Source organism: Cygnus olor, chromosome 2 (genome assembly GCF_009769625.2).
Source record: "Cygnus olor isolate bCygOlo1 chromosome 2, bCygOlo1.pri.v2, whole genome shotgun sequence".
Classification (NCBI taxonomy): Eukaryota; Metazoa; Chordata; class Aves; order Anseriformes; family Anatidae; genus Cygnus; species Cygnus olor.
In genome coordinates, this window is record NC_049170.1 from 18,282,513 (window position 1) to 18,310,158 (window position 27,646).

The 27,646-nt window shown below is 39.3% G+C and overlaps 1 protein-coding gene across 2 annotated transcripts in view; it reads right to left on the reverse strand.

The window, feature by feature from the left end:
• Positions 1-799: 799 nt before the first annotated feature.
• GPR158 (G protein-coupled receptor 158) overlaps positions 800-27,646 on the reverse strand; it is a 196,289-nt gene continuing 169,442 nt past the window's right edge. Inside the window, exons 7-12 of one of the 2 annotated variants that reach the window (XM_040548547.1) lie at positions 23,475-23,713; positions 11,681-11,819; positions 7,971-8,076; positions 5,865-6,011; positions 4,283-5,105; positions 800-4,156 (exon numbers count right to left, since the gene is read on the reverse strand). In XM_040548547.1, the coding sequence (XP_040404481.1) occupies positions 3,657-4,156; positions 4,283-5,105; positions 5,865-6,011; positions 7,971-8,076; positions 11,681-11,819; positions 23,475-23,713 (1,954 nt within the window). In that variant the 3' untranslated portion in view covers positions 800-3,656. Of the gene's footprint in view, positions 5,106-5,864; positions 6,012-7,970; positions 8,077-11,680; positions 11,820-23,474; positions 23,714-27,646 lie in introns of both variants that reach the window. The other variant, XM_040548546.1, reaches the window with a different exon arrangement.

Here is a 27,646-nt window from a genome sequence, read left to right on the forward strand (position 1 = left end):
TGAAACTCCAGAAAAAGACAACTAAGCAATCTAGCTAATATATGCTGGTGGAGAAAAATCTATGAAATACAGAACATTAGTCATGTCTAACTTAGTATGTCTTCATTAAGCAATGTTTCTAGCAGCATCATAGTGAAATATAATAGTTGAGTGAAGTTTGGCCCCTCTTTCTTAAGTGCAAAATAATCTAAAGTACCAATTGAATCTGTAGCCCAAATATCCATTGCTAAATAAACTGGGGAAAGCTTTGTTGCTTTCTGAAGGGAAGTTCTCCGATTGTATCAGTCTTAGGATATGTGACTACAACAAGCCTAAAGAACCATAACAGACATTTTTTAAGAAGTGAGGGAAAGGGTCAGGATGAAAGAAAACAAAACCAAACAAGAGTACACAAGCCAGTGCTTTCCCTGGTCAACCAGCCTTCATTCTTCTGCTGCCAGTGCAGCTGGGCTGATTTACACCAGCTAAAGAATGGACTTTGTTTCTGTGTTTCTAATGAGGATATCTTTAGTAAAGAAAGAAAAAAATAAATGAGTAAGGAATTGTAGACAGAGAACAGCGGCACAGATACAGTCTTGCATGAAGGGCTTGATCCTGCCAGTGCAGCAAGGGACCATGGTGCTGTGTGGCTGATGCGGATGCCCTCACCCCTGGTGGCTGCTGCAGCATCCACCAAGCAGCAGCGTGTCCTTGAGGTAAAGAAGGGAGACAGGACAAGTGAGGGCATGAGGGCTGGTGCCTGCTCCTCGTGAACGTCTTCTCTAATAGGCAGTGAGGAGGTACAAAAATCTTTTTTTCATGACTCCCCTACAGATGCCCACTTCTAACCTCAGCACTTTTGTGAGTAAGGGCAACCTGCCGTAAGCTGCCCTCCTCCCCTGTTCATACCAACCACCTCCTGGATGTGCTGCAGGACCTTCTTCCAGGGGTAGGAGAGGCACAAGGTGATCACCATATTCAGTAGGTTTAATTGTGTATCTCTCTGGAAAGGGTCAACATGCCCCCGCAGGACTTCCAGAGAGCTGTGTTCCCAGGATGGACTTGTTCCCACGCAGGGCAGTTTAGGGTTACTTTCCCTCTGATCAAATCCCACTGAAGCTGATGGAAAAGTTACTGCCAAATTTTGTGAGTGTCTGGGATTGGGGAGGGGAAATTTGGGCACACGGGCTCTAACCTCATCTCTTTTCCAAACTAAATAGCGAGCTGGATTTGCGCTGCACATGGGTCATCAGTGGCACTGTGTGGGCAAAGTGGGTGCACAGATGGCCCAAGTAAGGGTCCTGGCCAGAAGATGTGTCTTGGAGGTAGAGACCAGGTCTCCAAGGCTATGACTACACCCTATAAAAGAGGGGTGGGGGAGTCAGACCAGCCCAGGACAGCAAAGACCCAAGTCAGCATGTCCCCACGGTGGAATCGAGTACCGTCCAGGCTTACCAGGTTGCTTGGGGCAGTTTGGCCACTGTCACCTAGAGCTAACGAGCTCTGACTCTTGGCAGAATTTATGAGTGAGGCCAATGTGTTCAGACAACACCGGGACCTGAGCTGACTTGTTTCCAACTGGCTTAGGCATCTGCATGTCCCAGCTTTGGGCTTAGCAGAGGCAGTAGGAAGATCAGGTCTGTCTTGATCTGTCAGTGTAGATGGGCCTGTATTCTCCTGTCCTTGTCAAAGGACAAAAATTTCCTCCTCATGTCCAGCTTGTCTAAGTCCCTCTGATCGTTGCATTTTATCTTAAGCCACTTTTTCTATGATGCCACAAAAATCAGTTTATACTACATACGTGTATGTGCATGTGTGTATTAGATATGACATTATATATATATTAAACATATATAAATATCTATTATATATATATTATATATATATTTAACAACACATTCTATTCAATCATCCTCATTTCGTGTTCTTTCATTGAATCCCATCACTTCTCTCAAATTGCACAAGTTCTTTAGGACTGAGCTGTCTTTATTTTGGAGTACGGTACTTACAGCCAATTCTAGTGAATAGCACTTCACTGGTACTACATTCAGATGGGCGAGGGTGGAACCTAGTTTTTATTGTTAGTGATGCACAGATTCTCTATGATACCTCCTAGGCCCTGATGGTATACCATGAGTGTTTCTGCACTAAGACTCATAGTTGTAAACGGGCCACCTTTGAATTAAGCTCATATGCAGGATGAGGACTGTAGCTATTACTGAAAATTAGCACTGTATTAAATACTAACTTTTTACTGTAAATGTATGTATAACTTAAAAATAAATAAATAAAACCTAAGCATTTGGAGAGTGGGAGAGAGATGCCATCATTTTCTTTCCTGCCGTCTCTTACAATTGCATATACAGGGGAAGAGTAATATTTCAGATTCTCTCTCCTCACTTGTGTATCTCCAAAGGCCAATTTCTGGAGGTTTACCAACAGGGATAAACAGTAAACTGTTGTTCCATATGAGCTAGCTAATATATTTCCCAGGGTTGTCCGGTGTTAGTAAAGCAGGTCATCATTTCTGGGGTATATTTATTGTCATTCTTGCTTGTCTCATTTAGTACTATATCCTCAGTATGAAATACTGAACAAGATCATCATTATGGATGTTTAAAATTGTTATTCTGGTTTCTTAGATTATATTTTCCAATTTCTAACAAACAACAGATAAGTTGTCCTAAGACTTACCAGAATATGCAGCTAAGACGACTGGATTTCTGCTATTAACAAAGTCTATGAGCATTAACAGGGAAGTGCATAACAAATAACTTGCTGTGTATAAAACCCCTGAATAATACAGTATCAAACTATAAATTTAAATAACAGAGCATAAAACAAAAAGTTCACTATACAAATCACAGAAAAAAAAAATTCCCAAAGCCCAAAGGAATTTCCCAATGAGAGTTATGGCTTCCACAGCCAGTGGAAGATTACTGTAATTCTATATATTAACAAAAAGTCTATAGCAGGTATTTTAAGTTACAATAAGAAGAAAATATCTGCAGATTGCATAAATGTGTTGTTGTGTCACATAATATCAAAGTTATTTGCAAAAATTATACAATCTGGAATGCTTTAATATGAGACACAACAATGTACTTAAACACACAGTAATAAGAAAATGAGAGCAATCATTATATAAAATGTATTTTTGGGATGCATTGAGTTAGCAGTGCTATCAAGATTAAAATATGCAAAGTGAATAGTCGTCATTTTAACAGCTGCTCATTGATACCCCTTTTTGCCATCAGGACATTTTCTGTGCCCTACTTCTGTTGGATCTCTAAAGTCCCAAGGGTGAGTTAAAGCCAGTTGTGGCATTCAGAAATAATTCTGTTAAGACTTACAGTGTGCGTTTGTTACCACTTTTTTTTTTTTCCTTTTAAAGGAGAAGTGATTTCACAAAGGCAGGTTACTTTCATTGACACAGTACAATCCTTGGAGTAGGGAACACATTCTGGGCACTGCTAATCACATTGTTGGCACTCAACAAATAAATAATAACAATAATAATAATTTGCTTTGTTTAATTCCTACATATTTGTTGTGCTGATTCCTTTAATTAAAGTGATGCTCCTTAGGAATTTTCAGATCCTTTTGGCCTAAGTCCCTTCTGTCTTTCCTGTTGTCTTTCTTCTCAATGTTGCTACTCTCCTCAGTCCAAAAGCCTCTTATTTTCGAGGTGTTGCTGTTTTATTTGCACTTATAGCAGAGGTGTTCGATAAAGCTACACTTCTTTCTGCATTTGGTAAATCTGGTGTATCATACTCCCAAGGGCAGACTTCAGCTCGAGATGCTGAAGGTTGCTGCAAGTAACTACTTGGCTTACGGGAGTCAGATGAAAGCACATTTCCCTCAGAAGAGGCATTTTTTTTCTGTTCCACCAATTTATTGATGTTTTCCACTGCTTTCGGGGGTAGCTCATCAGGCTCCACAGCACAAATATTCGGTGCATATCTATTAAAGTTCTCACACTTCAGCCCAGGTGAGACCTGAGACTTGGAATTTGATTGTTTTTTCTCATTTTCAAAAACCTGCTGCTCTTGTGCCTCCCGAGTGGCTGCCTCCACCTTCTCTGAGCTCTGTTGATTTGACTGTTGATACCCCTCGGGTGTCTTCTGCTTATGATGAGATTTCCCCTTCAGCTGGGAAGGGTGATTTTTCTCTGGCTCTGAGGAAGCAATAGATACATGTTTTTGAACCTTAGAGTCAGAAGGCACAGGACCAGGAGTTTGGTCATATATCTCCCAAGGACAAACTTCTCCTATGTCGAAAGTGTCCTTGTGCAGAGACTTACCTGGGCCTGTGTCTGGATTTGTGGGTGTTTGAGCAACCCTTTGCTGTTTCATAATTCCAGACTTATGGGTTTTCTTTGCTTCCTCAGAGTGGGTAGAGTTCTTCCGGTGAGACTCCTTATGCTCCCCTTTATCAGAAGCTGAGTGCTTTTTGCTGGCCTCCTTACCCTTCTGCTGAGCTTTATGAGATTTAGTGCTCTCTTCTAGACTTTGTGTTTTACCCGTTAGTCCCAGAGTCTTTTCCTTGGCACTAGCAATAACACTGAGGGATTTTTGTAACACAGATGTTCTTGGATGCAGAGGCTTCTTATCTGCACTTAAGTTATGTGCACTTACTGATTTGCACACCAAAGGGACCGATTCAGTGGACACTGCTTCAACCTTTTCAGGAGCTTTTTTGGTTAAATCGTTACCAGTCAAGGTATCCAGAAGTGAATTCTCAGCAGCTATAACTTCTGTGCTTTCTGTAGTTAAGCTGTTAGGTTCTCCTGTTTGATCCCTAACATGATCGTAAGTGCTGTGGGACTTTTTTAATGAAAAGACTCTGTTTTTGATAGTCTCTTCTTTTGGCTTTACAGAACTGGTGGAATCCTGTGGGTTTTTTTTCAGTGTAGCCGTGTTCTTCACAGCACTGTGCTCCAGCAGGTCCTTCTCATCCCTGGAGCACTGCCTGGTGACTGTCTCCGGGATTTCTGTAATACGCCTCATTATTGAGCGTCCCAGGCCCTTCTTAGAGCACCTTTTTTTCTGGAGATGTGGGTTATTAGCAATCATCTTTTTCCTTTTATAGATTTCAAGCTGGGCATATAGTTTCTTCAACTCATCCTGTAAAGTAGAGTAAATAGCAAAAATAGTACATAGAGTGAACAGTCAAACAAGCAGCCCAATGAATGCATTACCCATTGCTCTAAAAAACTTATTTCACTCTCTTTTCTAACTCTTGAATATGCCATTCCTCCATGAACTTGAATCTCATGTTTTTCTACCTTAAAATTAAGTTCAACCATGGTGCACAAACCAGTTATCTTGCATAGCTGTGCATCATACAGCATGCACAATTAGTTACATTCCTACAATACCCTGGTACAAGCTTTCCTGCTGACCCCTACAGATATTATGTATTCTGGGATTGTAAGTAAGAAAAATTCCAGGCAAAATTGCCCTTTTACCATGTAACGTAGGAATAATGTAGTTTTGTTTCTATTTCATATGTTTGTTAAAATTATATGTTATATAGTTAGGTATATGTTATGTACAAACGACTAATCACAGTGACACCAAATGCTGTTTATGCTTCCAGACAATTCAAAGAGTCCATGTAAACTGATAAACAGCTCTTGCTGTGGATGCTTCTTCCTCCTCAGCCTCCAGCTTGACTTTCACTACTACAAGTAATGTGACTTCTCTTCACACTAGTGAATTCTTTCTCTGATATTTTACATGACCTGATACCAGAATCATTGAAAGACCTAAGCTGACCTGTTTCATCTGGCATCTGCAAAAAAAGTCAAACAAGTGTGATTCAGTTTACTGACAGGAAAAAGTGTTATTGAAATAAATGATATTTAAATGAGTTATATATACCCGAATATCTTCAGGATCCAAACTATGCTCGCTCCATGCTGAATTGATACTGCTGTTCAGATAGGATCCGGATCGACCCATATCGAGCTCATCTTCATAAGCTTCTGTAGCTATATCATCTCTTGGGTTATTGCTTGAATGTGAAAACTGCAATAGGCATTCGTAACAAAGATGTTGCCATCAGTGCACTGTAAAAACTTATATCAACAGTTTTCATGACATAGTCAATCACAACAGATTTCATATGGTTTTCTAAACTCAAAATACTACCCATAAGTTCTACTGGTGTAAGTAGTGTCCTATAGAATATCAGCATTGTATGGAAGAAACTCATATTCATGGTGGGTTAACTTGAAAGGTTTAGAGATCTGTATTAGAAAAAAAAACAACACTTTGTACTTGTTTTGATGCTTATTTGAGCCTCTTTACAATGCATTTACATTAAGCGAGTACGACAAATATATGGGAACAGTCTTTCAGTGAGAATTAGCAATTAGGCTGCTAAAATCATAAGACTGTATTTTATATTCCATGCAGTTGAATAATCCTGAGGAAAGCAGTTCTCCCATTTTAGATCCTGACCCTGGAAAAGAAGAGATAAGGTGGCCAAAAAAAAAAAGGGAAAAAAAAAGGAAAAAAATAAAAAAGAAGATGATCTTTCTCTTGTAAGTTTTAGCAAATGCTCAGATCAAGCATTGCAGAGAGGTTGTGTCAACCTTTTTTTTTATTTATATGGATTCATTCATCTGCGGTTACTATTGCTCACGTAGTCATCTGGCCTCAGGACTTTATGAATGGAACTAAACCTTGTGAATCTTCTCCTAACTCCTTCAATTCTTCGGGGTGCTGGAAGACAAGTCTGTATAGTGTTACACAGATAATAAGCTAAAAATGGAAACATTGGGCCTTAGCTATGAGTCAGTTTCAGAAAGGTTAACAAATTTTCTAGGCTAGTCTAGAAAGGTATCTCTGAGGATATGTAATAAAGCATATGGATAAAAAAAATAAAACTATTGCTAAAGACCAGCTGGGTCATTAAAAAGTAACAAGGATATTCAGTATTAAGGCAGCAGTGTGTCCCTTGCTTACGACTGTTTAATGTATGTATATTTGAGAGTTTATCAGCATACCCTGTTCTGACAGAAAGGCAAAAGATAGACATAGCAGCTTCATTAAACTGAAAATTGCATTAACTCGAACTGCTTAGCATTCTTCCTTCATATGCAACTTTCACCTTCATTGTTCTCTTTGATTCTTGATCTTTTGATTGACGTTGGTGGTCATTCCAAAAGCAATTATAAAATCACGTGTTTGCTGGAGTATTGCATAAGAAGAAAGCTACATTCAAATGCTTCAGACTGGTGTTGGGACAGGTGGAGCTACCTGGGGTTTTCCTACCCCCGGTGAGACTGACATATTGTCATTTCATTCTCGGAGCCTGATGGGAGCTGAGCCGCAATGCTCAAAGCTCATTCTGTTCTCTTCCCTGCACCCTCCCATCCTGCATCTTCTCATGTCCGGCACACATTCATCTTCCCACCCTGCTCCGCTCCTGGCTCCACATTGTGGGCCAAGTCTCTCCTTGGTATGCAGGACCTGGATGTCCCAGGCTCTGACTTGCACAGGACTCTCCTTTTCCAGTCAGTAACAACTGCCTGGTTGAAGTCCCAACTGCTCCATCTCGTGGCTAGTCTGAGCTCCTTACTCCACCTTTATTTAACAGAACACCCTAGTCTTTTTATCCCCTTGGCCAAACTCTTTGTCTGATCTCCGATAACACTCGCAACGACACAGTCACCAAAATACATGAAGTAAGCATCATCAGGCAAGATCCTTTCTTTCCCATATGAATCAAATCACATTTTTTGTTTAATTTAAATTGAAATTAAATGTCTGTTAAATCTTTGGAATTTTGAAAGTTGAAAGAAGGAATTTTTCAAAATGTGTAAGAGTTTTTAAATAAAAAACCCATCTGTTTTTAGGCATTACAGCCAAATTTTACATCTTCCTTTTCTACCAGTTGCTTACTAATTTTATATAGAATTGCTTCTGCAAGACATTTATGTTCCTCGGTCTTGGCAAAAGAAAAAAGGCAGAACCAAATACCTTAGGGATCAGAAGTAGCCCGACAGTGACAGTCACAGTCAAGTGTGTGTGTGCAAAGAACAGCATCAGCATCCAGTCAGACTGAAGTCTCGAAGCAAGAATGAATCTGAAAATAGAATTGTGTTGCAATTCACTGCCTTTTCTCCGGTGCATTAGATTTAACATTTTTAACGTTCTTTAGGATTCTTTTCACTGAAATGCCAAACACAACTATTTTTGTTCTGTACTGCTTCATACAGACCAAACATTAATGCACATGCTTTACCTACATACCACGATTTCAAAACGAATCAGAAAAAAATAAAACACAAGATGGAACAAAGTATAAAAAGAAACAACAGACCTTTGAGGACATTGCTCAGTGTCACGTTTTCCCTGAATTTAGCTGGTGTTTTTTTGGATGGTGTAAATCGTCACAGCTTCTGTGGCTTGAATTGAGTTATGGCAGTTTACATTAAGAATCTGAACTGATGATTTTAGGTTAAGTAAGCACATGTACTATGAAAATTTGCAGTGCGCTTTGTAAATACAAGATGTCCAGAGATCACAGCTACAGAGTGTGGCTGATAAGTCATCAAAGAGATAACTAACTGAAATGCTTTTTAGTGGGGAGAAGAGAAATGGTTTTGAATGTAGGACCGCTCAGGGTTAAGAGCCCTGCAAACCCTAGGAAATGAGTGGCTGAACCTCCTACATGAAGCAATTCCTTGCTGAGCTTTCTAAAAGAGTGGCAGGACAAGCACTGCAGTTAAGCTAGCTGAAGCATGCTTGGCTTATCTGCTTTAGTGAGCTCCCAAAGATATAAATGGTAAGCAATGCAATGGATGAATGGATATACCACTGGCTTGTAATTTGCAGGTCTAAATAAATCATTCAGATCAAAATGAGATTTGCAACTTATCCAAGTCCACAGAAGCATATTTTGCAGAAGCTTTTGTTAACAGAAATAGTGTGGCATGAAACACTGCCTTATATACCATAATAATGTATTTATCATTTCATGTTTATTACTTTGTAAATATAGTGCTTCATGAGCACAATAAAATGTTACAAATTCTTCTTCCTGACAGACCTGTTGCTGTTAAGGTGTGCAGGCAGACAACGAGGCTCAGGCCTGGGGTTTAGCTATCTGAACACATCTTGAGAGCTATTGGAGACGACATGTGAGACTGTTGGATATAACAAATGACAGAGCAAAAAGCTGACAAAAGTTACAGATTGTGCCGTGAGGAATGGCACAATTGCACAGGCAGTTAAAGGGGAAAGACAGCCAAACTGCAGAGGTAATTGAAGGGAGCATTGGGGGTTTTGTGGGGAGCAGAACTTGCAAGGTCAGCGGTACCAATGTAAGGCTGTGATTACCTAGGTAATGAAGCCAGAAGTACCAGACTGAGTACCCATGCAGCAAAACTGGAACCAATAGAAATGACAAAGAAATGAGGGGTGTGTTGTTTACTTGGGAAAACACAAGGACAGAGAGGGGCTAAGGTGGATGGGGGAAGAACAAGCATGGAAAAAGAGAAAGAAGGGACAATAAGAGGGGCTAGTGACAAGTATGCAAGTTATTCACTGAGCCCTGTATCTGATCAATGTGGAGACAGAGTTTCTATTCAAATGAGATTTTCCCATATAAATTTTGTTCTTCTCAATAGTACTTTTGAGAAGAACATTTTGAGAAATGTTCTTTCTCAATTTTCTCAAGAAAGAGCAACGCAGGAATTTAATACTATGCTGATCTGAAGACAATCAAGAATCCTCTGTTTCTGAAATGGGAATCACACTTTTAAAGAAGAACAAACATAAACAGTTCGAGGTTTTATTTAGTGCTCATATCAGTCTTCTACGAGCTTCAGGGTTTTTCAGACTGGATTGCTGCCACAAAATAGTAGGTGTCCTTCAAGATTGTGGTGCTTTCAACTTCATGACAACTCAGATATGTCTTACATTTCAGCTCTTTCAGTTACATGCAGAGCTTGGCAGGGAAGACAGAAGAAAAAAAAAAAAAACACAACAAACTCACGTTAAGGAAAAGTGAACTTGAGACCAGGTTGGGACTTGTGTATAAAGATATAGACATAATCTCAGGAGGGATCATGTATTTCCATGTATTTTGGTTAACTTCAGATACTACAGGAACATCTTGGAAAAATGAATAAAGTCTGGAAATCTGTTACTGAAAACAAACAAATCACTGGCCTGATCAGAAATGCAATAGGACCAAGTCTATAAAAAAGAGCTCAATCCCTCCTTTTTCTCAAATTCCTAATGCTTTTCAAGTAAAATCCTAGTGGTTGGAAGGAAGGAAAATGTTGCATTTTCCCCTTTGCCCCTCCCTTCAATCCAAGGTTTCTTTCATCCTGTCCTATTGCTAAAAGAAACTTGCAGCCCACCTCTCCTAATGCACTGAACTGTATCTTCTACCATAGACCAAAGTATGGTTTAGGAACATTAATTAATGGGAGGGGAAATTTGACTGAAGGGCTACCATATTGGCTATAGACAATTCAAAAGTACTGCAACCAAATTTTACATCTACTCTATCAGAAATGGAAATACACTTCAACCAAATACAAATTTAAAAAATATTTTTTCAGATGTTTTTGTTTTAGGGAGTAAAGAAGATTTTGAATGTGTGTGGATGTCAAGATAGGTTAGGAGAAGGTTAAGGAAATAAAAAGTGGCAAGCCTGAGAAGCATTGTAAACTTTATAACAATAATAGAGAAAAAAAGCACCTGGCAGTAACACGTATGAAAGATTTGCTTTACTGGTGTTTACTCAGAAAAAAATCACTCAACATGGAAGAAAACATCAAGAAGGCAGAGAGAAACATGAGTTCCAAGACAGACCAAGAAACTGAGAAGAGTATTTGAAGACTGTCAGCGGAGTGATGTTAAAAAAATATCTGAGTAGATAAGGGATAGGGTCTGTCAGGAGGCAAAGGAAGGTGTAAGAATGCCATAAGAAAGTCCTAAGAATCTCTTAGAGCATGAGATTAAATTTGTGCTATCTTGCTATTCTGAATTTTCTAGGACCAATTCCTTATTACAAAGTACTCTGTAGCAAAGCATATATGGTAATTATCATGTAGTTCTGGCAAAGACCGTTATTTATCTGTTACTATTCTAATGATTTACAAGTATGAAACATAGAGCTCATTAGAAGTTTTATAAGAAACACATGCCTTATATTATTGCTACAGCATAATGACTTTTTATGTCAGCATATAAACCACTGTGCTGCATGCACAAACCAGTACAATTATCTCAACATACAGCTGCACTTTGCCAATCTGTTCCACACCAGGACAAGTTCATACAAACCAACATCCTTAGCTGCTGCTTTTCTAGGGATACAAACCAATGAGCAGAGTGCAAATGATTCAAGACAGACAGTATTTCTGCTACCTCTAATTTGTCACATATACTGATACATACATACATCTAATTTATCACATATACTTTCATCCAAGATCGTATCAGCTAGCAATACTGAAAAAAAACCAAACTAACTAAATATATGATTTACAAGTTGACTGTACATATTCTTGAATTCTGTGGGAACAGTTTTAAGTTTAGTAGTTACTTAATCTGCAGAATTAAATATTTATGAGACCTTCCATTATTCATCCTATCCCATTTACCCATTTTAAGTTGCACCATACGAAACCTGAAAGATAAATAGTTAATTACTAGATCTACAGATCACTTGCCTAATTGTATGGAATATAGCAGAGATAATGAGCTCATTGTGAACTGCAACAGCCATATAACGTGGCTCATGAAATGCTGATGGGACTGTCCGCACTGCATAGCAGAGATAAACACCCCACAAGAGGAATAAAAATTCAGCTGTGAGAAGAACAAAAAGAAATAATTTGCAATTAGTTTTATAGATGAAAAAGGAAGGAAATTCGAAACACTATAGTATCTTCTGTATATATGAGTAGATAAAGACAGTACACACTTGTAAATTTATATGTGCACACAGGCATTCAAATACTTTCAGATATTGTTACTGTGCATCATGCATCTGGTTTTAATTTTAAACACCTCTTTTTTCCAGATCAGGAACCTTTGCATTCATGGTGTTTTGGTTTTTCAATATACAAGCATTAAGACAATGTCTAATAATTTCTCGCTTGAGACAATGTCTAATAATTTCTTGCTCATTTTTCAAATTGGGACTATAGAAACTTCACATTACTTAAAATAACAAAATATGTTTACCTGTAGCTTTAGTTCTTGCTATAGAGGCAGCTACTGGTGCTACTACTAGACTACAAGTTTCTAAGTCAACAGTTTCATTTCAAAGGTTTATAACACAGATAAAATAATGTATTTTGGATTAAAAATTTTCCACTGTTCATGACAGTTAATCCTGCTGGTGCCCATAATATTATGAGTCATTTCTGAGGGCTTAATGTAATTATATGAAATGACGTGTTTCTCTCTGTTAGGAGAGAAATGAGTAAAGGAAGAACGGAGGAGTAAAGGGTCAGGATCAGTTTAAACTATCCTGTTAGAGCTCATTCATCTGCACCCACTAGTCCTCTGGCTTCGTTTCCAGTAGACAGTCTGCTGTGACATCATTCAATTTGCTTTCGATATAAATGAAATAATTTCATATCCATCTTGAAAAACCTCCCCTTGCAAAAAATAAAAACCTCAGCTCTGCCACGTAGCTATGAGTTCAGCTGGCACCTTTACCTCTTGCCTTGCACTCTGGGCTGATGATGGCTGGAAGTGGTTACGTCTGCCCAGCAAGGTGCAATTCCCTACCAGACCCCTGCAATACTGGCACTGCTCCAGGACAGCTTCAGAAGTTGAGTGTGATCCTGTTGTTACTCATACACTGCTTTGGGCTTGTTCAACTTTTGCAGCTAATCCACTGTCCGCTGTATTTTGTTAGTGACGCTCAGCTACATTCAGTTCTTGTGAGAGCATGTTCATACACACACTCGAGAGGAAAAAGTAGAATGGGAGGGATGGGATTGAACTCACCTATACTCAGCTACCGAAAAGTCAGGTGTCCAGCTCGGCCAGTGATCCTCCTGCTGCCTGTGAACAGGTAGCCAGCTCTGCAATGCAAACCATCACATCCTAACATGGCAGGAGGTGTGCCACGTCTCTCCTTCAAATTGAAAGCACTCCAATGATTACCCTAAGTATCTAGATTTTAGATGTCCTAGTAAGTGAGCTGAAGCCTACCATAGCTCCTCAGCTCTGAAATGAATTTAATCAGCTGCCTCCACTAAAGAAAAGTTCCTTATTCATCTTTCTGTTGTTTTTTGAAATTCCATACTTTGTCACTAAATCTTAATGTGCCACTTACTGTATGTAAAGACAGAAACAAATTACCTTTACAGTAAAAATACAGTCAAATGTAGTATAATAGAAAATAATTTCTTCTTCACACTTCTTTTTGCAAATACGTTTTATTATACTGTAACCAGAACAGGAGACCAATGATATCACCCTGTGGTAGTGATCAGCAAATCGTTATTGGTCTCGTCTGGATAAGTGCACAAATATTTGTGAACCCCCCATTATCAAAAGATTGAAGTAAAACATCTGCACTGTATATCTTATGAGATCAGGTCTTCTGGTTTCTTCTACTTATAACAGTTTGTAACTGCTGCAAAGCACATATATTATCATAGTGTTACAGCATTTCAAAGCTTCTAATAACACATATATAGTTAGATATGCTACCAGTGAAGTCTATTACCCTAGCTCCTTAAAAACACCTACGCAGGAATCACCTACCAAGCCATCTTGCTCCTGAAGTCTTCTCTGAGCAGGTGGAATACAGATTTTGCTTCAATGAAATGAGATTAAAGGCTCCTTTACAAATGTTAGCAGTTTTGTTTTCTCTAGGTACACTTGTCTAGCATATGCAGAATTGTGGCACTGAGAGGTATTTCTCTTCAAAGTAATGACATTCCTTCCTCTAATTGCTCTGTATTGATTTCAGAAGAAATTGAAAAGGAAAGAATGCATTCACAGTATTAGGTTGCTAAAGCCAAATCACTGTATTGTACTGTCCTATGTTCTACGGGTCCTGTGTTTCAGCAAGCATTCCACAGAACATGCCACGTAGCACATTACCTCTCATTTTGCCTTTCATCCGAAGTGCCCCACAGTATAAATAAATAAATGAATAAATAAATTATCGGTAGAGTTGGATAGATAATATAAGAGCTAATTATGAAATAAGAGGCATACTACCCCAAAACACAAACAACTTGTTTTTCTTTCTCTTCTACAACTGAAGTGAGAAGAGCCGAATGTCTCTTATTGGTAGAAATGATTAGTTACCAATACTAATACAGGTTGAGAGTTTGAAAAAGTTGGGCTTTTAATGGAATGAAAATACATGTGCTAAAAGTACTCCTACTTCAAATAAACAGCGTGAGCCAAATTTTGCTTATTTTTACCATTAAAAACAAAAACAAACAAGACAACAACAACAAAAAACTAAACAAAAAACAAAGCACTGCTGTAGTCTTAAAGATGTACAAGAATTATTATTTTTTGTATCCAGACAGAAAAAAAGTAATTAATCAAGACATCTCGGAACACAAATGAAAGTAAGTCAGACCTAGATAGCAAGATGAATTACAGTGAACTGCATTAAGTAGGAGTGAATGATTCCCAGATCTGATTGCAAATTTCCCTGTTTTCACTTTCACAATCAGTCAAAGGAGTTCCTAAGACAAGAGGGGATTTCAAAGCATTAGCATACTAGAGCATAACAGTAGTTTGCACTGTTTAATGCATAATGCTTTAATGCATAATGCTTTGCACTGTTTAATGCATAATGCTTTACATTTAGAGCAGAACTGGCATTCCTGTCTGCAGATAATAATTAGTGTGACATCTGGTAACACAGATAGGAAATAGCTTTTGAAACACAAGGTAAAATAACAGAGTTCCTATAGTTGCTAAGCCCAACGATACAATAATTTCATTAGCAGTAACAAAAAAAAAATCTTGCTTGAAAAACAATTAATTATCAAACCCACTAATTACACAGCTTAAATGTATTGTGCAGAAGTTGTGCTTGAGGGGGAAAATTGAATTCATATAATTAGCTACAGACTACTAGTGCATATTGCAATGAGAATCTGAAGATGCTATAAAATTTTGCTGTATTATTTTCCAGTTGGTCTTTCTGGTTTCTCAACATCAAATAAGTTGATAAATTTATATATTTAGTATACTTATGAGAAACAGTTGTAACTAACTTTGATAGACAGGATAGGCAGACAGATAGTTAAATAGGTAAGAGCAAGATTCTTGAGCACCACTTATCTCTGAAGTCCTACTAGTTTTGTTTGTGGCACCCTAGTGACTCTCTTGCACCAAGTATCCTTTATGATTAAAATGTGGCTCGCTGAACAATTTTTCACCACAAGCCTGGTGTTAGAAGAGTGACTTCTTGACAACTAAAGGACTACATTAGCATAATGCAAGCCCACCAAGACCAAACTCAAAGCTCAAATACATAATCTTGTTCCTTTAAATATGATTTATCAAAAGGCCTAAAAAATATTCCATTTTTACTTATTAAGCACAAGAACAAGAAATATCTTCTTTTCTTAGTTTGAAAAATGATGGAAATTCCTAGGAGAGACAGCTGTCAACAGCTATCTGGACAGGAAATGTGAAGTAAAAAAAAAAAAAAAAAATCAAGCTTTTAAAATACTCAGAGTAGCTATTTTGTAAATGTCCAAACCAGGCATTCAGATTTCACTTGCAAATCTGTGAGAGATAAGAGACTAAGAAAAGGAATAATTGCTTTAAAGACACAAGTAGATGCACATATGAATGGAAGGTGAGATGAAAACATAACATGGCCTCAATATGCCATGTGCAGGGATTAATTAATCTTTAAATATATCTCTTGCTATTAATCTATTTCTTATCCTTAGAATATTTTATCTGGTCTTTGCACTATCAATCAACCTACTTATTTATATTCTTTGGTGTTAAAAAAAAAAAAATCATTCCTTTTGTTTGTAATGTCCATCATGTTTTTAGAAAAGGGAGCATTTTGGAGCACTTAGCTCCGTTACCCAACACACCAGACCAGACTCACATTGGATGCTGCTGGCCTATTGCTACTTAACAGTGCACTGTGTCTGCTCACCCGGGATTTGTTTGGGTCACACCTTTTGATAAGGAGGGACAATGATCTCAGTATGTGATATGTTTCTGCTCTGTAAAGAAGGACACGCTCAGGGTTGGTTTTATTGACAAACTTCCTGAAGATCTGGGATAATATATTTACTGGGTTTTGGTAAACATTCAATTGTCTGTGCTATCAATTATTCTTTCATATTTAAAGCCAGTATAAAGCACAGCTCTGTCCGGAGACAGCCACGGAATCACAGAAGTATGGAATGGTTTGGGTTGGAAGGCACCTTAAAAACTGTCTACTTCCATCCCCCCTGCCATGGGCAGGGACAACTCCCACCACACCAGGTTGCCCAAAGCCCCATCCAGCCTGGCCTTGAACACCTCCAGGGATGGGACATCCACAGCTTCTCTGGACAACCTGTGCCAAAGCCTCTGCTACATCTTCTTGCAGATGATGTGGGCTGGCCCACTCCTGCCCACCCAGCCCCAGCATGAGTGAATTCTCCGTCCTTGTTCACTGTCTGCTCGGCAGATGTCTGTACTTCAGCTGACTGCATGGAACAGTGGATTGAGATATGGGGAACTGAAAGCAGTGATCAAAGTCTTGTTCCTGTCTTTTAGGATCTGGAAAAGTTAGACCTTCCTTACACTTGAATGGGCAAGGGAAAAACACCTGCAGATGGCAAAGGGAGAAAGGTAGTAAGGGCATGACATCAGGACATTAGGAGTGTTAAAAAACAGATTAAGAAAAGCAAAAATGACGTAAGAAAACCTGAAAAGTCAAGAAATGTGAAATTCTTTATTTTTGAACTAGGACGCTAACTCTTCTTAGAGGCCTTAGGAAAGGACTCCATCCTTACCTCTCCAGCTTTGTCCTCTCTAAAACTTGGACAGCACTAACATAAAAATACCACATATGCAGTCTTTATTTGCCCCCTTTTGCATGTATAACCTTCAGTTAGCCGTATCATTTCCTGGGAGACCAGACTCATTTACAGCACGTAACAGAGCACTTCCAGAGATAAATCAAGGTTGGCTAATAAAGAAAGCTCTATAATTTGTTATATTACATTTGGATGCCTAGTGGAAGAGACAAAAGTCTGCAGAAAAAAGAAAAAAAAAAGTGGTCTCGAGCTATGGAGGCAAGAGAAGTGAATTTTAACTTTGTACCTCAGAGTTAAATGTCCCACTCAAGCCATGCTTCAGAGAGATGATCACAGAGCATGCTTTTCTTGCTAGTTGGGGGCCAACTTTGAAATTTTTGCTGCAACTGGCTGCAGAAGTGAGCACACAGGGCTGTATTTGCAGCCAGTGAGACCATATATAACACGTTCTGTACAGATTTGACTAAGCTCTGTAACTGAGCCAAAAGCATTGCAAAATGGACACCCACATTAAATGGACCATATAACCCTAATCTTACTGGGCCTCAGTGCTGGCTGTGCAGAATGGGGATAATGCCACCTTGTCACTGAAGAATGACTGTGGAAATAAATTTACCCATATTTGTGAACGGCTTAAATCCTAAACTGTGAGTTTCCTTCCTGCCCTGGTCTGGAAGGAGAGTTATTTTAGGCTGTCCTGGTTGATGCTCAGCCCTCCTTCCCTGACAGCAACGTCCTTCTCTTGTGCCTCTTCAGGCCAGCCCCAAGGTGGACACGGCCATGGGCTAGAGCTGCTGAAGGGAGCTCCCTTGAGCCAGCATTCCCATCCCCATGCTCACTTGCACTCTGTTGTCCAAAGGCTACCTGCAAAAAGAAGACAGCCCTGAAGGTTTGAAGCCAGTTTTCATGACTCTGTATGATGTTCCATGTCTGACCATGATGATTTTGCTTAAGAAGCACTACCACAGGACAAGAACAGGACGCTGCTCTCCAGAGATGGTGAAATATTTTGCAGGCTTTCATTACACGTGTTTAAGAAGGGAGAGCTTTTTAAAATATAACCTTGACTAAGTCCATTTGGCATCCTGAACTTTGCAAAACAGTATTGTTCCACAGCTGCTCCATTTTTTTTCCTCAGATTTTGGATACAAACTATAACTCTCACTAAATTCATAACATAGGCAGGCTACAACTCATCTTCTTCTCCATCCCATTTTATCTCATCAAACTAATGTATACATTTTAAATTCCCTGTACTGAAACAAACTGCTCTGTAGATCTGGAAGCACAACTCTTCCATCTATTTCTTCACTCCAAGTGCCTTCTGAAGCTGAGAGAGCTCCACTGTTAAACAGAAAAATCATGTCCTAGATTGCTCTCTGTTTCCAGCCAGTGCAGTCTCTTTCTGCTTCACTGCGTTCAGTCTCCCACCTGGAGAGCTGTGCCATATCATAGTAGAACCTTTTTTCTTAGGCTGAAAGGATTTTCCTATATTTCAGCAAACTCTGGTTACGTGCATAAGTCTTCAGTGCTGAATTATTCAAAGCAAATTATAAATTATCCGTCTCTCTCAGCATATCTCAGGATTATTTCAATTAGCCAGGCACAGCCATAAAGAGACTTCTGTGTGGAGTGAGAATTGGTGTCAAATCCTGACATTTTTTCTCTACCAGAAGTTGGATTGTCTGTGGCTGTGCATGGGCCCCATGGTTTGAGGGTGACCTAGAGATGCCTTTTCCTGGCAATGGAGACATTGGAGACATATCCACTGACCTGAGTGTGATATATATCCATGTGCCCCTTCCATAGGAGTCTCCCCACATGAAACTTATGGACTACAGTTTCCAGGAACTCCTCTCGTTTCTGCATGTTCCCTCTCTTATCCTTTATACTCCATTTTATTCCTTCCTCTACCCAGATGTGCTGCCTTTCCTCAATCCTTCCACAGGCCTCTGTTGTTATTAAAGCCAGCTGACCACTCTTCTGGGCCCGTCATCCTCTTCACTTTTGTGTGGATAAAAGAGGAAGAATTAGGATCAGAAAGATTTACCACCAGCAACTGAAAGCAAGCTGGGTGTGGGACCTCTTCTCTCACATCTTAAAGAGGTTGTGAGCAAATGCCAACAGATCTAAAATACTTGAAGGCCTGGAAAGACTTAAAGTACAAACAAGAGTGCTGGAAAGACAAGATGAAGTCAGGGCATCTCCCAGCCCCTCCCAAAGCCATATCCTCATGCAGGTGGTTTGCAGAAGAATCTGAAATGTGGTTAAGAGAACCTGTACATGGTTTCCTTAGCAGAGACATGGTGTAGAAATGGTGCCTAAGCAAAGGCTTTCATCTGTGATGTAGCAGGTACAAAGAAAAAGCAGTGTTAGAGCAGCTGGCAATGCAACCCAAACTGCTCCAGCCATAAGTTCCAGCTACTTTTGAGAAAGGAAACTGAAGAATGATGGCTACTCATTGTTAAAAAATACAAACAAGCAAACAATGTATTTAAACAATGCACTTTCTGAGTATCTAACATGAGAACTGAAGCCAGATCTTTGTCAGTGCTGAAGTCTAGCAAGTATCTTCTGGCTGGGCTTTCCGCACAGAGGAGGCTATAAACACTACTTGGAAAAAACAGTCCCTAGATGTCTCTAGACAGCACCCAAAAGGGATAGCTGCTCTTGACAATTTTGGCACTAATCTCTGTACATTGATGCTACAGAGAACATGGCTTAAGAACACCCATTTGGAAATTAACAATTCTTTATTCATTGCATACTCTGAACAACATACCCTAAATATGGCATAGGGCCACATCTAATGGGGATAACAAAAAGAAATAATAATCACTCATTCACTGAATACAGCAGAAAGCCTGTAGAAAATTTAATAAAGGGCTTTGTAAGGCTGTATTACAATGCCCTAACTCAGAACTGTATGGACGGTCTTAATTCCCAATCTGTCAGAGCCTGTCCTGGCAATTCATCCCCTCTTTAGATGCAAAGATTATATAGGTTAAATATTATCAAATGAACAGGGGGAGGGAACTCTTTTGAGAACACAGACTGAAATGCTTACTTTGTTCCTTTTCCTGGCTGAGGGCATTCAGTAATCATGACAGAGCCTTGTGTTTGAAACTCTCTTGATAACGAGGACCCAAATCCTGAGCTCCCAATTAGTGTGCTAGTGCGGCAGCTGAGCCAGAGGAGCACTGCTCCTGCCAGCTGGGAACCACACAGGTGCTGGGGGAAAAGTACCTGGCTGCATTTGGTTAATACCTACCTTTTACTTCTGGTTTAAATAAAACATTGAAAAAAAGCACACAGGGTGCATGTGGGAATTTTTAAAAACTACAGTTCAAATGCTACCTATATTAGGTAATACCCTAGCTGTAATGAAGTCAGGATCATCCACCTGCCAAGACTCCACCTCTGCTTTTTATTGCTGTTTGTGCACGCATGTTTACCTCTCTGCCTAGCTTTCTCTCTTGCCAGGGGCTTTGCACATTAAACTTATTTTGCTTTTCTTCCAGATTGTAGAAAACTTTTTTTTTTAAGTACTGTGCTGATATTTGTTTTGCTTATATGTATTTTTCCTCAGGATAAAGAGTTATAGCTTGATTTGTGACACTGTGAGCCATTACATACCACAAGTTTTTCACCTGCTTTTTTTCTAACTTGAAATCAGAAATCAGGCTGTGGCAGGTAGAGGCATAGAATATATTCAGGCCATAACAGAAAAGCTTTGTGGATGAGCTTTTTCAGGCCCTCAGGTCCTTCTCTAAAGTCTCAGGTTGTGATCCATGCTGCCACAGCTTGTCAATGAGACAGATGCCACAGCCTCTAAAGTGATGCACAAACAAATACAAAGGAAATAAAAGAATCTAGGCAAGTGACAAATAAAATACCCACAAGTATCCAACCTCGAGGAAATGCATACTAACTTACATTATATTACATAGATAAAACAAGCATTTACTGAATGCCAATTTCTCTCATCAGCATATCACAAAGCACAGAGGGCAATGTTAGAAATGGTGACAACATTTATGTCTAAGTCCTTACTTCACTCAAAGAGAGCATCCTCTCAAACTTAATGGAAATGTAAATATAAAACATTCACTGCCATAAAAGTCTCTTGAGATGGAGCCTAAGTAGTGTGATTAGTATGGAAAATGCATCATAAATCCTAACTCCAATAATCTCTGGTAGCATAAAGGCTTCATCTCATTATGACTTTCTAACAGAGCCTTGTTAATTCTCACTTCACTAATCTGTGACCTTGAAAATTCCCTCTCCACATTTCAGTGAGACATTGACAGCAGATTGAAACAGTGAGGTATTGGAATTGGTATTTGGCATATATTCCAAAATATTCAATAGTTTTGTAACAAATCTTATGCCTGGCTAAATTAAATGAAATAACAAACCTCTCATAAATTACCATCCAGCATTTTTAGTTTGGTATTTTAAATGAAATATCATAATCTATCAATTAATTTGTAACAGAATCTTTTGCAAGGCTGCTCCCGGTCAATTACAGGAATAAGAGGGGTTTTGTATTATGTGTATTTCTCCTGACATCTCTTTGATATGAAATATCTGGTTTTGTAAGTAGATACTACTGTCTGTAAGCCTTTCAGACTGCTGTTAACAATAAACACCTTAAAGTGCACATGCACAGATATGTGTATAGACACACAAGTCAGTACAGACCTGTAGCTGTACAAATCCTGGCATCACTCATGTGATTCCACAGTTTACTGAAGACTTGCACAAATGTAACTCTGCTTATAAGGTAGTTTGCATGAGAAGGCAAAATGACAGAACAAAAGAAGTTCTATCCAAATTTGTTCAGGCTTGAGAAACAGTTTTGCCTCTACTACCCCTGGGTGTATTTTGAAAAAAAAAAAAAAAATTAAAACCCCCTCTAGGTGTAAGTAAGTCTTAAAAACCAATGTCTGTTATTTCCAACACTAGGCAGACAGCAATTTACATCATTTCTTACAACAGGGGACTATTGGTAATATTTAGCCATTAAGATCTGAGTTGTTATTCAGTTTACTAGCACAGCTGTAAGATCAAGAGAATAAAAACATTTGTTTGCCATTATGCAACAACCACTGGTATCAAAGTTTTAATAATATTACACTGTATTACTGGCTGTGAAATGCAGTAAAATTTTCATCCAAAATAGCTCAGTGCAGATGACATCATGCTCTACATTTAATTCTCTTTCGTTATTAATTTTACAACATCTCTGGTGATTATACTGTTGCATTATAGCAAAGCATAGCTATATTTTATCAGTAGACACCTACAAAAGGACCCAGATTGAGACACATTTCAAGATGTACTCATTTATACTCATCTCTGTGTGGTTTACCCATGAGTACGCTCACAAATGAGGTAGCAGTGTGCCTGAGAGATCTTACATGAAGGAGGGAAGAGCAGAGCACAGAGATGAGAAGGGACAGGGCAGCTTAGACCCATGGAAAGTCCTTGGTGAAGCCGGAAGCAGTGGTTTGTCCTTTAAAATGGCTGTGTTACTATGCACTGGCCTTCTGTACAGTACTCTCAGAGAAAATACCCCTAATATCCACAGGCTGCTTCTATCCTTCTCACCTTCGCTCTCACAAGGAGGACACCCCATTACCTCTCCCTCATCCTCACCAGCAGAGCTCTGTCAGTGGGACAGACAAGGGGAGACAAGGAAAGGGCAGAAAGTTAAGTTTTTACTTCAGATTTCAAAACACGGACATATTTGAGACGGTGGGTGGCACACCTATGTAGTACTGGAAACAAGGGCTCTAGGCACAGATGCTCTGAAGCTGTCCAGCCACCAAGAAAGGGTATGTTACATTGTATAACTGAACCCTGGCATGGGGAAACCACTTTTAAAATAAAGGAAACAAAAATGTATTATTTTTCTCCTTGGTATGACAGAGTTCTGCAGGGTGGCATTTTTTAGCTCTTACCTATCCCAAGCACTGATGGCACATCTAGCAAATATGTTAAGTTGGGAAGTTTGATGGGCATTTCCTATTCTTGTTACTTTAATATTAATTTCTGTGCAGTTATGAAAGAGTGCTCTAGCAAGTTCTCCTCTTCACATGACAGCTCTGTCCAGTTCTGTGGTGCAGAAGCACAAAGCCTTTGTTATTCCTGCCACAATTTCTCATGTGTAATAGCGTAGAATAGCTAGATACATTCTGCCTTCAAATATGACAGTTCTTGAGCACCAATCACTTTGTTACTACAATCCAAGTTACAAACCTTTGAAAGTTATAAAATTCTCACTATATTTTAATTATACTTCTCAGACCATTTAAAAACCATATATGCCAATATTTCATTATCCTCGATGTTTTTCAAGTGATGTTATGCAACCTGATAAAGCTTTAAGATATTCTACAAGAAGGAAAGTGTAAAGAAAAGGCAACTAAACCTTATTTTAGACATTAGAGGGTAAGCTAGAAAATGAACATACCAACAGCCATCATGTAATCCCAGCGGTCTAAGAGGCACATATTGAAGATCAGGTGGTCAGATGTTTGCCCTTGGCCAATGAGTGGAATGTTTCTCTCCAAATTTTGGGTTATTGCAGAAGTCCAGCCAACGAGGAACCAAAAGACTACCAGGAGAATTACAGCCAGCATCCTCATCACTCTCCCACCTGTCATGTATGGAATACGCTGAGCAGTTCGGGACAGGAATACCTTCAAAACCCTGAAAAATTCAGACATGGCAGAATTAAAAAGAGAACTAACTGTGTTGCAGGAATTAGATTCTCATTTTATTTCACTATCAGACTATTAAAAAATATATCAACATTCTCTCCCTTGACAGTATGTACAAGAGTAAAATTTGAAACATTATTACTTTCATATTCATCATATTTAAATGGAACTGATTGCTGCCCAGAGAGTGCTACAGAGCACTAATAGAAAATATTAGCTATACTTATGCTAGAGACATGCATTCACATGCTGTGTTGTCAGGCTATTTTCTACCTTCCAGCTCCCAGTGGAAGACTTCTGTCTTTGAAAAAGGGAAGGTCATATCCATAAAACAGCAACCATGTGTGAGATTTTATTTTGTTATGATGCTGTCTGTCTGCTCATCCCAAATCATACAATCCCCCTATTTGATATTCTTCCCATAGACTTTGATGCTTACAAGACAACATCCTGTTCCTTGTAGAGGTAACCGTGGAAGGTACTTTCAAAGTGAGGGGTGGACTCTTTCAGTGATTTTGTCCTCAAAGCCACTCCAGTTCTAGATTCCTGAGTGTGAGCATGACCACTGAATACTCTTGATATCCACATGGGACTAATTATCACTGAGGTTTAGGAAACTTTAATTTTTTAATAAAGTTGAGTTTTTAAAAACCCTCAAATATTTGCAGTGTACCAAGCTCCTCAGCCAGATCCCAAATCATTTCATGGCCAGGCCTGCACTTTCAGCAAAAAAAATCACACTCCAGTTTAATATTCATGCTTATTTTTGTCTAAAAGGAAGCAGAAGCAACTGGCACTGCCTCTCAGACAAACAATAACGCAGTGCCTTTAAAGGCAAAAGCACAAAGTCTTTTCCACATCCATAAAAATGAATCAGCATTTGACTACAAACACAGCCTTCACAGTGTGCGTTAGGTGAAGCCAGAGATCTGAATATGTTCAACATTATTCAGCTGTTTCCCTCCCAACAGTCACTCCGCAGGGAGTCACAGGTTTTGATCCTTCCACGTGTAAATGATGTTCTCCTCTCCCTTCCCAGATGCTAAGTGTTTTATATCTGAAGCAGGTTCCCAAAGACTTCAGGAAGGATAGGCAGAATATTCCACAGAGGCGAGGCAGACAATTTCCTTCTGCCTCTATCGGCCACAGCACCGTTGTTCCAGGCAGTGCCAGGAAATGTTCATTTTTTAGAACATTAAAATTCAGTATGAGCAAAGGTTTTCCTCCTCCACGTTGTGAATGACAATCGATACTTAGCTTCTTGGAAGGAAGGAAGGAAAAAGATACTCTTTTTGTGATGAAATCGGACACACCATCTTTTCACTGCTATTGTTTGCCATTTGAGAAAAACCTTACCACACATGTTTATGAAGCTTTAAGAATTAGAGAAATCACACAAACTATGTGAGAACAGCAATACAGTTTTCTTTTCTTTGTATTTTGGCTCTCCAAAGGCAATTCTGGGTGATTCTACTGAACTGTGAACTTTTTCTGGACATAAACAAGCCTGGACTCATTAAATTTTTTTCCAGTACTAGCTCATTAACTGCTGACTGTGAAACATCTTTCATGGGGAGTGGGGTATCCTGTCTACTTATTGATCTAAGTAGAGTGAAACAAATAACATTCTGCAGTAAAGCAGTCAAAAACCCCTCCAATTTGCATTTCTTTTTTTCCCTCATCTTTTTCACAAAAACAGACATCCATCACCACTGCCATTTATATCTTCAAAACATAGGCCTACATGTAACCTAACCTCTAATTTATTTAAAAAAAAATATATATTTTTCTGAAGAGCTGTCAGAAAAGCTGTGTTAGACTTGCGATGTTGAAAATCTCCCTTCCAAAGGCTGAGGCATGAAAGTGCTCAACCAGAACATGAGGTCCAGTGTTGCAATTCCCTCGTCTTCCTGTGGCAATGCGAATCCAAACCCACTTTGCTCACCACCTCATCACTGACAGACACATCCTCAGTCTCCCCTACATGTTACTGAGCCTGTATTAAAGCAGAGACGTACCCAGGAGGTTCCCCTCCTGAAAACATCCCTACTCACCAGGCTGGAGCACCATCCTCCTTCCTGTACCTCTGACTCATATACTATCTAAGTTTACCATGAAAGTTTAACTGCTGTGATATGAGACCAAATTGCCTAGGAACTGTGTGTTGTCTGATGACTGGTGCTCTCCATCAGAAAGGTGGTTCAAATCTCTGCCCTGAGTTCTTGGTAGACAATACTCAGTCATCCTTTTTCTCACTGTATCTATTTCTCACAGGGAGGTAAGATATAGAGCTTCTGGGCTACACCTATATTAAGAAATTAAATATGCCCAGATGATGGAGTTCCAGCACCCAGGAATGTTTTCGGATGCTACTTAATTTATGAATATATATGTAGCCCTGGATTCAAATTCCTGAACAAATTGATGTTTAATCATGGGTATCAAGTAAAGGAATACCAACTGAAAAAAACTCCTCCTCCTGTCCTGTCTATGCCCCAAAACACCTGGTCGTGAGAAGCTTTTGGCACTGTTTGAGAGGTATTGCCTCTGATCTAAGGCAGAAGAGGAAATGTAACCATCCTCCTCAGCATCTTCTAGCTCTTTACCCAGCTAAAGCTGTTCAGCACACGCAATGCACTTTTATGCACTGCTGTTGAATAATCCAATCATCATTTTCAGTGAAATGTCGTCCGCTCTGTTTACAGGCAGATCAGACATCACACTGTGATGTGCTCTACCTACTTTGCTGGAAGACATTAAAAGCTGCCTTTAAGCAAAGCTTTGACCTACAGACAGCTACAGCCAGCATTAAAGCCAGTATGCAATAGCTGTCCTTTTAACAGAGTAAGAAGACAGTTCAGGCTGAATGAACTGTCTGGAAACTACTGAAGGTAACCCCCAACTCTACCGCCTGCACCACCTAAGCTATATGGTCTGAGGGTTTGGGATTTTTTTTTCTTTTTTGGCCTGGCTCTATACAGCTGGACAAGGTGGGGTCTTGATTGCAAATACTGAGAGCAGAGAGGAAAGGGTAGCCCAGAATACAGGAGGAGAAGTGATCAGAAATGAAAGGACAGAGCACCCTGGTTCACAGATCCAGCTGGGATCATCAGCTTAGGGACTGCAGCCAAAGCATGTGGCTGCTGCTGCAAAAAGTATGTCCTGAGACGTAATGTATAATCTTAGAAAATAAATAAGATCATACTAAATTTTCAGGTCATATCAATAATTCACCCTGTGAACAGAAAACATGGTCCTCACACTATGAGCTGACTCTGTAAGTGGAAGGAACAACAGGTGAAGGGTCCTGCTTTGACAGCAGTGACCTGGCACGGTTTGTTTGCTTTTTATTTCTAGTATGTGTCATTTTGTGGCTTTACTGAGTCATCCTGTCAAACTGTTCTGTTCCAGACTGATGATTTTTATTGTGATATGAAAGCTACATCAGAAAGATTAAGGGTCAAGAGCTCTTATGCAGTATATTGACTTCCTATGGGAGAGGGATTACATCTTATCTGTTTCTTCTGGAGTAACAGTGAACATGAGACTAGTTACTTAGAGCTTGCAAACCGATGTGATCCTACTGAAATCAGAGAAGAGGTACCTACAGCCCATGTACGGCACCGTGCCAATACAAAGAAAAATCACACCTCACACTTGACACATACATGCACACACACAAATACTGAGTGTGGGTTTTTTTTCTACATCAAGGAAGATGACTGAAGAAAGAGCATCAACACTGAGGGCCCAAGACCTCACAATTTGTATTTAGATGCACTCATACCACAAGTTACTGTCTCTTGGCTATAAAGGATAAAATCTTGCTAAGAGATCCAAATAAACAGCTTTCTCAAACACATCTCAGCTCAAAGTCTCCAAATCAGTCTTGTCTTACTTACTTCCCAAGTAATTTCTCAAG